Source organism: Staurois parvus, unplaced genomic scaffold (assembly GCF_062004578.1).
Source record: "Staurois parvus isolate SC_StPar_1 unplaced genomic scaffold, SC_StPar_1.0 ptg000086l, whole genome shotgun sequence".
Taxonomy (NCBI): Eukaryota; Metazoa; Chordata; class Amphibia; order Anura; family Ranidae; genus Staurois; species Staurois parvus.
The window spans coordinates 2173676-2187252 of record NW_028317882.1 but is presented as its reverse complement, the minus strand read 5'-3'; the positions used below and the strand labels follow the sequence as shown (position 1 = coordinate 2187252).

The window sequence follows — 13577 nt, the reverse complement described above, 5'->3', positions numbered from 1 at the left end:
TGTCTCTCATCTTTCTCTTGGCAATGCCCCATAGATTCTCTATGGGGGTCAGGTGAGTGTGCTGGCCAATCAAGCACAGTAATCCCATGGTCATTGAACCAGGTTTTGGTGCTTTTGGCAGTGTGGGCAGGTGCCAAGTCCTGCTGGAAAATGAATTCCGCATCCCCATAAAGCTCGTCTGCGGAAGGAAGCGTGAAGCGTTCCAAAATCTCCTGGTAGACTGCTGCGTTGACCCTGGACTTAATGAAGCACAGTGGACCAACACCAGCAGATGACATGGCTCCCCAAATCAACACAGACTGTGGAAACTTCCCACTGGACTTCAAGCATCTTGCAGTGTGTGCCTCTCCATTCTTCCTCCATACTCTGGGTCCTTGGTTTCCAAATGAGATGCAAAAGTTGCTCTCATCAGAAAAGAGGACTTTGGACCACTGAGCAACAGACCAGGTCTGTTTTTCTTTAGCCCAGGTAAGACGCTTCTGACATTGTTTGTTGTTCAGGAGCGGCTTGACAAGAGGAATACGACATTTGAAGCCAATGTCCAGGATCCGTCTGTGTGTGGTGGCTGTTGATGCACTGACTCCAGCCTCAGTCCACTCCTTGTGAAAGTCCCCAACACTTTTGAATGGCCTTTTCCTGACAATCATCTCCAGGCTGCGGCCATCCCTGCTGCTTGTGCACCTTTTTCTTCCACACTTTTCCCTTCCACATAACTTTCTATTAATGTGCTTTGATACAGCACTTTGGGAACATCCAACTTCTTTTGAAATTACGTTTTGAAGCTTTCCCTCCTTATGGAGGATGTCAATGATGATTTTCTGCACAACTGTCAGGTCAGCAGTCTTTCCCATGATTGTGATTCCTACTGAACCAGACTGAGAGACCATTTAAAGGCTCAGGAACCCTTTGCAGGTGTTATAGCTTAATTAGCTGATTAGAGTGGGACGCTTTGAGCCTAGAATATTGCACCTTTTCACAATATTCTAATTTTCTGAGATTGTGGATCTGTAAGCCATAATCATCACAGTTATGACAAATCACGGCTTGAACTATCTTGCTTTGCATGTACTGAGTCTATCTCATATATTAGTTTCACCTTTTAAGTTGCATTACTGAAATAAATCAACTTTTGCACGATATTCTCATTTTTCGAGTTTCACCTGTATATAAGATGCTTATTGGTAACACTGGAATACTACTTACCATTGTCAGTCATTTACAAAACCAGCTGGAATCTTAGTAAATTTTGACTCTGAGTTTTATAACACAATTGTACATGACCCATGTTTTGCAGTGTCTGAGCATGCAACTTTCCTGAAAAGTAATCTCCACAAAAGTTTTTTAAACAAGCATTGAAATAAGAAGTTCATGACATCATCTGTATTGGTCTTTTTAGATGTTGCCCAACATTTAGGTCTTATCAGGTCATGCATGTTTTCTGCTCTTAATGGATGTGCATTATATTGTCATAGTTCACACTTGTAGTTGAGATAAAATATTTTACTTTAGCATTTTAATATATGTTACATGCAAGTAGTAAAGCTGATCTCCAGCCGAAACCTTTTTTGGATAGCATGGAGAAAGACTTCCATCAGATTTTATTCATTCCTAGGTCCCCTTTAAGGAGAATGCCTCCTACATTTTGTTCCTGTGGCATGAGGACAGGAATTGAGAAGACATATTAACATAGACAGCAATAAAAACGCTTACCTTTCCACATTTTAGTAGTAAAAGTGTTGTTGTTGTTGTGTTGTTTTTTTTAGATTTATCACCAATATTTATCTTTTATCAGCAATGAAGGAAAATCTCCCCAATGAGGGGTGTAGACAGAAAGACAGGGGTTCTAAAATGGATCCATTTTGTTCAAATTTAGATTTCAAATGTTTTAGTTTTTTCAGAAATCTAAATTACAAAAACAAAATAGAACATGGGACCTCCCAACATTAGAAGGATGACATACAAAGCTGCAAGTAGTAATGCAAACAATTTCAGATAATATCCATGACCTAGTGACCAGAAATGTTATGTACTAATTCAGATAGTCATTGATAACCTCCATATTACAATTGGGGGGCTCAACGGTGTTGGGTTTAGTGTCGTACTCGTCAAAAAAGGAATAACATAACTTTTTTTGCCAAGGTACGTAGATCCTGGCCACTAGTCTCATATAGGAGATCAGTCATTTTCTTATATTAGGGATATCATCCAATTTTTGGAATAGGGCACTGTTTAGCTTCCAGAGATATTTTGTCCTGTGACTAAATTAGGTTAAATGTCCTAATCCAAAATCGTGACCCATTGGGGTTTATTTACTAAAGCTGGAGAGTCCAAAATCAGACTCCCTTCTGCATAGAAACCAATCAGCTTCCAGGTTTCATTGCCAAAGCTTCATTGAACAAGCTGTGGTTAGAAGCTGATTGGTTTCTATGCTGAAGAGAGTCTGATTTTGGACTCTCCAGCTTTAGTAAATAAACCCCATTCTGTCCAAGTTTAGCAAAAGGTTTGGCTGAAATTGGGCTTTTAATTACCTTAGATTCAAAAATTTGCAACGGTCCATTTTTTTTTTTTTTTTTTTTTTTCACCACTTCCTATAACAGAGTAAGCTATACATTGTAAAGCCAGGACGCCAGAAGCCCAATCTGTTAATAAAAGACTAAGTTGACAAAAATCAAAAACAATAAAGAATACACACAATACGCCACCATAATCCTCCATAGTGCCCAACTATGCCTGCTCTTTCAGCCTCCATTCATAAAAACCATACTACACCTAGTATCCCACAAGCAAAAAAGGAACCATCAATTGGTTGTGTGGGTGGCAGGGGCTTAATAGAGTACCAAATTAACCGCACAAATATACATAAAATATATATTCTTTATTCGTAAAGTGCTAAAAACATGTCCATCAAGCCTTCTGATTTTATCCATATTACATCTCTAAAAACATATTTATACCAGTGGTGTGCAGAACCCTCATCATGGGTTGTGTTTTCCCCAATGCAGATTTTTGAATCTGTTGACAACCCAAAATCACATGATAGCTTTTTGTGGTATGTTGTTCTTAAAGGTCCAAGAAAAATCTCCTGAGGAACAGCAAGTTTGGAAACACTTTGGGCTCATGTGATTCTGGGTTGTTAACAGTTTCAGATTTACCCCTTGGGTTGGGGGCAGACACACCCTGTGATGGGGGTTATGCACACCACTGTTGTAAATATGTTTTTAGAGATGTAAAATGGATCAAATCTGATGGAAATGTTGTTAGCACTTTACAAATCAAGAATACTGTATATATGTCATGTATATTTGTGTCCTTCATTTGGTACTCTAATAAGCCCCTGTCACCCATGCAACCAATTAGTGGTTCCTTATTAGCTTGCAAGTCTGCTTGGGGCTGGGTACAGAAGCAATTTCCAAGCTCAGTTCTGTGTTGCAACTAGCATCCCAGTTATACCCAGTTATGAGTAGGATTGTCTTAGTGTTCAATGTGCTGCCTTTTTAAAAAATTCTAAATGTATAAAAATTAAAATAAAAACAGATCTACCGGTAATATAAACATTACAACTAGAACACTTTTTCTTATAATGCAATTGTGCTTTATAACTTGAGCAAATGACCTTGCAAAAGTGTGTCCTATTGCCGACTTGTTGCCTTTTAAAAATGAAATCAGGATAGGTAATCTAACACTTTTTAGGGCGTATATAAACATTGTCTAACATACCTGCCTATCTGTTGCGAAATGACCAAAGTCCATCTAGTCTTTGCTGCCTTGAGTGTACATGAATGACTGGTGCAAGTCACAATGCAAATATGACAGGGCTTGCGTGAAAGGAGTGTTACTATGCAGAATTGTGCAACATTGCAACCCTCTGTGTACTTTAAAATGCATTTAGCAGTAATATTTTAATGGGGTTGATACATATTGCAAGCATCATTTTGATGAAGGGGAAACTATCCTGGAGTGTTGGCCATTTGAATGGGTCTCTGTCATCTTTTACTCAGGTGAGTACCAGGTGCCATCTTCCCATAGGATACTGTATTTTGTGTTAGCCGGCTTGGGCTTTGGCACCTGTCAGTCGGATTTGTAAGCTACTTTTCTCTGGTCTCCTGATAACGAACAAGGTGAAAATCTTACTTTGTAAGGTTATGCAAGGGGGGTTGCATTTAGAGTCGAAGATCCTCTAAGCCTCTGTTAATTCTATTGCAACATCTGCCCTCTGCTCGGAATATGTGCTTAAAATAAAATAAGCTGCAAGATCAGTGTTCAACAAGCTGCCACTCCCTGTCTGTGTTCAAAATCTGATTCCAATGAACCTCTTGTCACAAAGCAGCCATGGAATGTGTTTTGCTCTCCTTACCTGAGCAACGCAAACAAATGGATTGCTGTACTGGCACAAAGAAGTGTTTGCTAGCAGGTCTACCGGTTATCATCCACTGATAAGATTACTAAAACTGTGCTGCTATAGTGAAATTCAGATGGTTACATTATAGTAATGCTGATTAGAAAGACATACAGTTTAGTTTATACATTTGTTAGAATATATGTAAACCCTGTCAATGATCCTATTTACTCCAGTTTGGTCTATTATAAGAAACCTCTTCCAACTATATTTTCATCTATTGAATAAGTACAAAAATGGCCATTGATTCTGCCAGAAGTCATTTGAGCTAATAACTTTGATTTTGTTAGTCTCTGCGCCATAGTTCTACATAGCACAGCTATTACTAATGTATGTTTTACTGATTTAACATGGTGGAGAATGCCTCAAGGAGAGCAACCCCCAAGATAAGAAAATTGGGGTTATTTTGAAACACCTCTCACTTTAGTAGAAGTCGCAAGTATGTGATGTAGGGGTAAAAAATGAAAGCATATAGAAGCACAAAAACAAAAGACTAATATAGCTCAGCTTACTGGTCCTTGGATATGGCAGCTGAATTAGTTTTAATCTTTAAAGCTTTTTTTTTCCACCTGGTGACACATTTCCAGTCCTCATATGACAATGCTCACTCATCCTGCTGTGTCAGAACATGGAATTTTGCGTTTTTCCTATTCTCCATATCATGGAGGGGCGTGTGGTCCTCCGAGAACAATGTAACTGATACGTTGGCATAGGAAGTTATCAGTTCACAAGGTCTCTGGCAAGATCAACAAGTATTTTTTTTTTTTTTACTTATTAAACTGGTACAACAACAGACGTCCAGTGGTATATTTAACAGACAAAAAGGTAACCAAATAAAAAGTATATTGTTAGGGTTTGCATATGAGTTGACTGATTCTTCAAGTATATTACTTGGTCACAAATTTAAATAAACAAAAATGAAGGCAGGAACTAATTAGTAAAATAATGTGTAACAACTGTTTGTGGGTCTTTTGGAAAACAATTATTCAGATACTTGTTTTATGAGTTCTGCATTTGGACGTTACAATGAAGTCATGGTAAATCTAATCTTTGCATTTTTTTTTTTTTTTTTTCGTAGGCCAGTCTTGTGAAATTGTTAATTCACCATCCGTTTCCTCAAGCAGTGAGAAAAAACATTTTGCCCAAGTTTCTTTCTCTGTGGACTCTGGCATGGAAGCTCAACATGGATCTGTCCAGCCACCACCATTGCCCATAAAGAAGTCCATGAACAGGGCTATTTCAGCTCCCGATAACTCTGCCTGGGGGCGGGCTTTTCCATCAAAAAATGGAGCTGGCCCCAAAAGTCCAAGGCTCAATCAGAGCCAATCTGAAAACAATGTTTGTGGTGAAGAGTCTGCATCACATAGCTATCCATTAAGTCCTGTTGACAGGCATGTTATGTTTTCTTCCTCCGAATCCTTAGAACAATGCTGCAGAGGGAGTGGACACAGAAATGAGGTTCGAAATCGGAACTGTCTTCAGAGCCGAGGATCCCCAGCCCTCTCTACCTCTCAACTGAGCGTCTCCAGCCATACATCATCTGCATCAAGTCTGCAGCTCCATCATCTGCTTAGCAATATAGACAGCAAAGAAGGCATGTACGCTAAGCTTAGTGGCCTTTATGCCCAGTCTACAAGGCGTTTAATGAACAAATGTGAGGATTACTTCATGCGAGACCAAAAGAAGGAACTGCACTTCAACGAGACCAGTTGGTCACTCTTCAAGTTGGCAAGCAACAAACCATGCTGCAGTGCTAGAGATGCTATTTATTATTGTGCGACATGTGCCAAGGACCCATCAAATAACTATGCAGTCAAGGTAAATGTGACATGTTTAGAAATAGCAGACCTTCACTTTTCCTGTACCATTTTCAGCATCAGGCTTTATTCACACTTATGCTGAATGTTTTTGGTCATTTTTACAGGCTTTTGAAGTCTGTTGTGGCCAAAAACATGTACATTTTCAAGCAACACTATGTTCAGGTGTGAAGAGGCACATTTGAAAACCATGGGATTTTTGGGGTTGAGCATTTTGGAGCTGCAGGTGTGAATGGGGCCTTAGTCCTAGAATGTGTTAAGTGAATCTGCATATTGCTATAAAGTTCTCCTGGAGGATTTCTTCCTGTCTATCTTTGCCTGTCACCCTACCTGAGCTTTAAAACCCCCGCACATATTCTGAGAGGTGCACACAATATGAGTAGCAAGAGGAAAACACTGGCAGGGGAACTTCCCAGCAGAGCTCTATAGGGAATTTAAAATGGATTAGGTTTTCTGGTGATCAGCTTGGCCTCTCCCCTTGGCCCAAGTTATACAAATGGGTCCAACATGCAGAAGTAGCTAAATATGTCTGATCCTTCACTATAGGGAAGTCCTTGATTTTTAATCAATCTTTTTTATTACAAACATCAGTTTAATCCATATCTTGTACTAATAATAAATTGCCCCATCCTTTTGACATTGCACTAAAAAGGCATGAACCTATCCAAGATCTTAGGATTCTAACAGAGAATGATTATACTTTGCATTCTGTATAACAAAAGGTTTACATGTGGTTAAGGAAAAACTGTAAAATGCTATAAGAAATGATCTGTAGCATGCAAAACATTTGCAGCTTTTTTGATAAATTCTAGGGTTTACTAGCATTACTTTTGCCACGATAGTGATAATTCTGCTCTAAAGCACAAGGAAACATTATCTGGCCACAGCCTAGGGGATTATTCACAAATAGCTCAACTGAGTCTGTAAAATGCATTATTTTTAAATGAAAATTGCCCTTTACACATGTACTTGCTTTAGCTGCATTTGAATCATGAGATTATTGGCATTAGTTATTAAAATAGTGTAAAGAGGGTAGAAGTTGTGCAGTGACCCATAGTGCCCAATCAACTGCATTCTCTAGCCAGGACTGTTGAAATATGGTTTAAAACTGGCAGCTGAATTTGCACTGGTAAATTGTATCCGTTCTCATTATTCTTGCATGGGTAAATTAGATAAGACCAGGTATATTGAAAGACTTTTTCACTGGCTTCTGAATTATGTATACATTTGTACATCCCATCTGCTAATCCTTCTGCCAAAATATTTTATTCAGTATTTCTCCTGTGTTTTAACTTGCAGATGTGTAGAGCAGAAGACACAAATACTCCTTTAAACAGCAACCTATCGCTACCTGTAAACTACAATATACAGCAAGACTGTGGACATTTTCTTGCCACCGTTCCTTCAAGTTTATTACGTCCACCAGATGCACCCAAGGGCTGTGAGACCTCTCAGGCTGTCGCCACCTCAACTGAGGAAGACTGTGTGGTGGTCATTACTCGAGAAGTGCCTTATTGCACAGCTGCAGACTTTGTTCGGGAATCTGTGTCCAGTCATAATGCTCAGCCAGAAATTTATGAACGTCAGGTTTGCCTTTTGTTACTACAACTCTGCAATGGTTTGGAGCACTTAAAGGAACATGCCATTATTCACCGTGACCTCTGCTTAGATAACCTGCTGCTTGTCCACTGTCAAACCACACCTGATAAGAATAAAGATGGCAAGTATATTCCAAGACTTATTGTCAGCAACTTTTCCAAAGCTAAGCAGAGACCTGGGTCTGAAGACTCGAAAATCAAAAAGGATAAAACCAGGCTGGCACCTGAAATCATGGCTGCCTCCCAGTACAAAAAGTTTGATGAGTTCCAGACAGGGATTCTTATTTATGAACTTCTACACCAGTCCAACCCATTTGAGGTCCGCACTAGTCTTCATGAGCATGAATATAGCCAGAAGGACTTGCCACCTCTTAAAAACCTATCCGTTTATTCTCGTGGGCTTCAGCATCTTGCACATTTGTTGCTAGAAGCCGACCCAATCAAACGTATACGCATTTCAGAAGCCAAACGTGTCCTTCAATGTCTGTTGTGGGGACCAAGGAAAGACTTGACTGATCAGCCATTTAGCCATGAGGAGGCTTTACACTGTGCCCTTCAGAACTGGATTGATATGAAGAGGGCTCTCCTGATGATGAAATTTGCAGAGCGGGCTTTGGAACCGGAGCATAACATTTCACTGGAGGATTGGCTCTGTTGCCAGTACTTGGCATCTGCTGATCCATGCTATCTTTACAAAACACTGAAACTCATTAAACTTGTTACATAATGGAAACCAGATACTGGAATTGCTCTGCAATTTGCTTACAGCAAGGCTGGCAGTTGTTGTAGAACAATTCATTTTGGGCCTTGGAGCAGAATCTGTTTCTCTACTTTATATTGGGTATGATGCCATAGATTACAAAGCTGTAGGGTCTCTTACTGTTTATCATGAGAAACATGCTGGGAATGTTCCATACAGTATTTTGTTTGTGATGAATGACTGTTGTGTCTGCTGGAGTAAAATGGGAAAAAATAACAGGTTAATAAAACAAGTCTGCTTACCTAAAGTTTATTGGTGACATTTCTAGATGATATAGTGAATTTCCGGGAAGTTATTAGAACTTAGGATAACTGGGAGGTTTGGTGGGGGTTCTACATAAACCTGACCTAATTTCAATAAGTTTGTCTGTCACCACTCCCCTTATTCATACATTTGGAAGGATGTAGGCAATAGGCTGTACTTACACCTAGTCATAACACTGTTTTAAATAACTGCTTTGTTCTTTGAAAGTGTGGAAACATTTCTACCTACTGTTTAGTGTAAATTAGCTTGTGCTTAGGTGCAGTTATCCTTTACAGTTCACACACATTAACAGTCTTGAAATAAACATCTGTGGCAGGTGGCTAGCCACATAAGCTGTCATCGCATACCTCTTGGTAGCAGAAATGCCTACTGTAGCACCACCTAGGGCACCTACATTTGCCGTGGTAATAGCAATTAGGCACACACCCCACCTCCACCCCACAATAGAATGACCAGTGCCTCCAAGACTGAGAAGTCATATGTTTATGCAAATAGGGACTTTGAAAGATCGTTTTAGAGTCTACAGGTCAGTGTCTGCTGCTTATGGTATTTCTATTGTTTTTAGCCTAGCTATGCTTTCAGTTCCAAGTTTCAAAAATATTAAAAAAAAAAAAAAAAAACCTTAGAAGTTTAACATATTGGTCTATGATTTAACGTCCAAACTTTTTAAATTTATGCAAATGATACTCCAAAGTTTAAATTTTAACCATGTTTTACATTTTTCATGTCTTTACTTTCTAAAACTGATGTGTGCCCAATTCTTGAATTAGTAATTTAGAATAGCCATTTGTTAGATGTGGAAAAAGTATGCACGTATATATTTATCCAATATCCATTGGAGTCTAAGGGAACCCTCTTATACATTTAGTACTGTTTTCTCTGCTTTCTGAACAACACCTTGCCTATGCAACATTATTTTTGAATAAAGACACAAAAGACACTGGATTAATAAGCACTGACGTATTTAATTACCAGCCAAATATTTTAGCAGTTTGTACTATGAGCTTTATCCTTATTTCAGTGCAAGAAGTTGTTAATCTACTGTATAGGCTTTGACGGTCTTTGAAAGACTTCTCCGCCAAAATGTCCATATTAAAATTGAGGATATAACCTGTACCTTTTTTTTAAAGCTAACATTGTAGATTTCATTTGAGCATTTGTCACCTTGTATTTCTTTATTCACTGGGTGGTCATGTTGAAAAAAGAGGGAGATACCTCTAAAATGTTCAGGTTGATCCCTGTGAATGACTCATAATTTGTATTCAGATAATTGGACAAAAACTCGAAAATGTGAAGTATGGGTAATTAATGGAGCATATATTGTACATAGTTTTACTGTGCTGTGACTGTGCTTTGACATCTGTGTTATCATTGCACAGGTATGTTTATAATAATTTGGTGTGGAATCCATCTTAAAACCTTTGAAATGCATATAGAGATCTGAACCTTCCTTACTTGGTGTTCCATTTTTATCCAGGAATTGTCTATTGCACTTAACCACCCAACTACCTGCAATTCCCCACTATAATAATCTGTTATGGGAATGACAATTGCTTATCCATGTGTAAATGCAGATCAGGCATTCAGTCCTGCCTACTAATGGCCCTCACATAGAGAGGGATCATGGGAATAGATGCTCTGTGTCGCCAGAGCAGTTATTGCCAATTTGTATTTAGGCATTCAAACTCCATGAATTATATCTTCATAACTTGCATGTCGGACCCAAAAACAATTGAACAGTACAGTAATATCAGAACTTCATACCTGCATATTTGTTGCAGGTTGATGATTTCTTCCTAGTTCATCTCTACCCTTTAAAATGGAACTTCAACCAACCTTTTTTTTTTCCTTGAAGAGCAGGGAAGCTGGCCATAGGTGACAGATTCCTTCACCAACACAAACGAGTTGGATGGAGGAATTCTTTCAGCTGGGACAATGTATTCTAACAGCTGCACCTGGTGCTGTCAGAATACAATAATCAGCAGCTATAGTTGCTGATCGGCAAACATTTTCCAACATGTCCATTCAAGGATCAATTTCTGACAAACCGCAATGGCCAAACTCTGATTAATATTCAGCTGGTCCCCGCTAAATCAGCTGAAATTCGATCTGTCTATGGTAAGCTTTAGAATCTGTCAGGTTTTTGATTGTTGGGGAATTACCACCTTTGACATTTGTTATTCCATATTGGAAGATCCAGTCCTGTAACACTGCCTCACCTTCTTTTTGTTCTTTCCACTCTATCCAATAAAGTGAAATTTGGTTGAAATTCCATTTTTACATGATCAGATCGGGTTAAGATAATCCCTGCAGGTTAAAATGACCCTGTCACTTTTAGCCAAGAGGTCACATGTAAAAATAGTTTTCATTTCCAACAACTCATGCATTTAAAAGCCGACCTATGTTTGCACTCCCGCCGTTGCAAGTATTTTGCATTTCTGGCTGTGCAGAATACTTGCCCCTCCTGCAGCCACTGTTGTTCCTTCCACTGGCTGAAGTCACAATCGGTGGTGGCTCTCAGGTGAAGCCAATATTTGACTCCTCCAGTGGTCGAATACTTGCAGCGGCTGGGGAGTGAAGATGAGGTGACTTTGCAATACATTAAGCAATGGAAAGATAAGTATAAAAAAAAATACTTCTTATACTGGTGACCTAAAAGTGTTTATAAAGACTTAAAAACTTAAAAGTCAGCAATACCATCCCTATATTTCATTTCTAGTGTACATTAAATGGACTTTATTACCTTAGCACAGAAGCAGCATTTGGTGCATAGCAATAGCAGGTCGCCAATTGTTTCATTTGTTGCCCACAATTACTCTTTAAATTATAAACAACTAAATTAACTCGGTCCTTATCTGTCTATCCTCAAATGTGAATTGCTTTAAGGCCCATTTACATTTTGTGTTTCGTCAAATTGTGCTTTACGGTAGTGAATACTCTAGCCGAGTTCACACTATCCGTTTTTTTTTTCGTTCCACACAGTGGGCTGAACAAAAAAAACGGAGGAGCTTGGGAGAAGATCCTGTATGAACATTCATATGTTTGTACATTGATCACTCCGCTGAGCTATTGTATTTTGGGGGGGCCTATCAGAATACACTGGTCAGGGCGCTCAGCCATTGGCTGAGAGTGCTAATCGGATGCCAATCAGCATACCTTTTTCTGGTCTTGCCCCTTTGACAGAGGCTGGACCGGCTGCCATACACACTGGCCAAATGTCGGCCGGTTTCTATTGAACCAGCCGATTCGGCTTAATGCATATCAGTGTTTTGGAATGGCCACGCAGCACACTTTGGTAACTTTTGAATTTTACTTTAACACCACACACAATAATGTGTGAGACAAGGTGCATCACTACAATGCAGAAGAATGGCAAAATGTGAATGGTGCTCACCTTAGTATAATACCCAGATTGCTGTGGATATCTTTTTCCCCATATTCCTTAAATGTTTGTAGACTTGCATTTGAAGTGGGTTGCCATTTCAACTTTCACCCCTACTCCTTATACTGGTGTTGAGCACGTTTCAGCAGCTATATTTCCTATCTCTATGAACACTTGACACATTTGCCACCAGCTGCACAAATGTCCGTGTGAAATTAGATTTAGAGGCAACCTGTCAGGACAACTTTTCCCATTCAGTCCTGGAGACTGCCAGTATTGTTTAAGCAGTGCTAGTTCCAGAGCATGCATGTCACGGTGGTTGTGAGATCTGCTCTGCTGCTGATTTGGTACAACATCTGCTTTCCAGGCTTTGGTTGGCAGCAGAACTGGCTGAAAGTCTCAGCTGCGACAAACCAGCATCCCAACAGATTCCCTTTAGTTGCTGTTATCAAGGTGGTTCCATACTAGCGATAGTAAATATGTATATATTCAAAGACCTAAAGTAGCCAGGGTAGCTGCTTCATTTTACTTTTACCCAATATGTCTGTTGCTAAAAGTAGTGATCTAACTCACTTATGTACTTATGCAGATTTCGTGTATTATATTTGTACAACACGCTTTGTAAATACAATTATGTCAAGTTTTTGTCATGGGAGCCTAATCAAGTTGCAGTGCAATGGGTTGATAGCTTCAAAGGCAATTAAAACTATTGTTTACAAATCACTTATACTTACACACCTTTTTTTCATACTTGAGAAGGATGTTTAAAAATGACATTTTCTGGCACGGTTTGTGTTTTGTACTTTTTCATGTGCCAATTGTTCAAAAATAGAACTGAAAATAAACATGTTTTTGAAATCCGGAGCTTTGAGTTTTGTGCTGCTTGATTTGGGTTTACAATTTTCATCATTCACTTGTTTATACTGGGCCAGGACATTTTGTGAAAATGAAGATGAGTAGCTGGACAAAGAACAATGGCAAACTCATTTTAATTTAAAGTAGAACTAAGCCTGGGTTCACACTGATGTGGTGCGGAATTCGCAGCAGTTTCTGTGCGAATTCCTCACCGCATCCTAATTGCACCCCGTTCATGTGAATCGCTGCGGGTGTGTATGTTAACAACCCCATAAAATCGGTCCACAAAATGCAGTGTGATTGTGCAGAATCAGATCGCATGGGTGTAAATACCCATGCGATCTGATTCTAGTGTGGACCAAAAAAGGGTCCTGCACCTTTTCGGTGCAGATGCAGTGCGATTTGAGCTATTCAAAATGTATGGCACCGCACACAATTTGCATGTGATTTGCACAGGAATGCGGTGCGGTTCCTGTGCAAATCACATGCGATGTACCGCACCACA

At 39.3% G+C, this 13577-nt stretch overlaps 1 protein-coding gene across 1 annotated transcript in view; it reads left to right on the top strand.

The window, feature by feature from the left end:
• PRAG1 (PEAK1 related, kinase-activating pseudokinase 1) overlaps window positions 1-13081 on the top strand; it is a 64289-nt gene extending 51208 nt beyond the window's left edge. Inside the window, exons 5-6 of the mRNA XM_089669981.1 lie at window positions 5475-6214; window positions 7513-13081. Coding sequence (XP_089526107.1) covers window positions 5475-6214; window positions 7513-8538 — 1766 coding nt within the window. The 3' untranslated portion in view covers window positions 8539-13081. The remainder of the gene's footprint in view (window positions 1-5474; window positions 6215-7512) is intronic.
• Window positions 13082-13577: the final 496 nt, after the last annotated feature.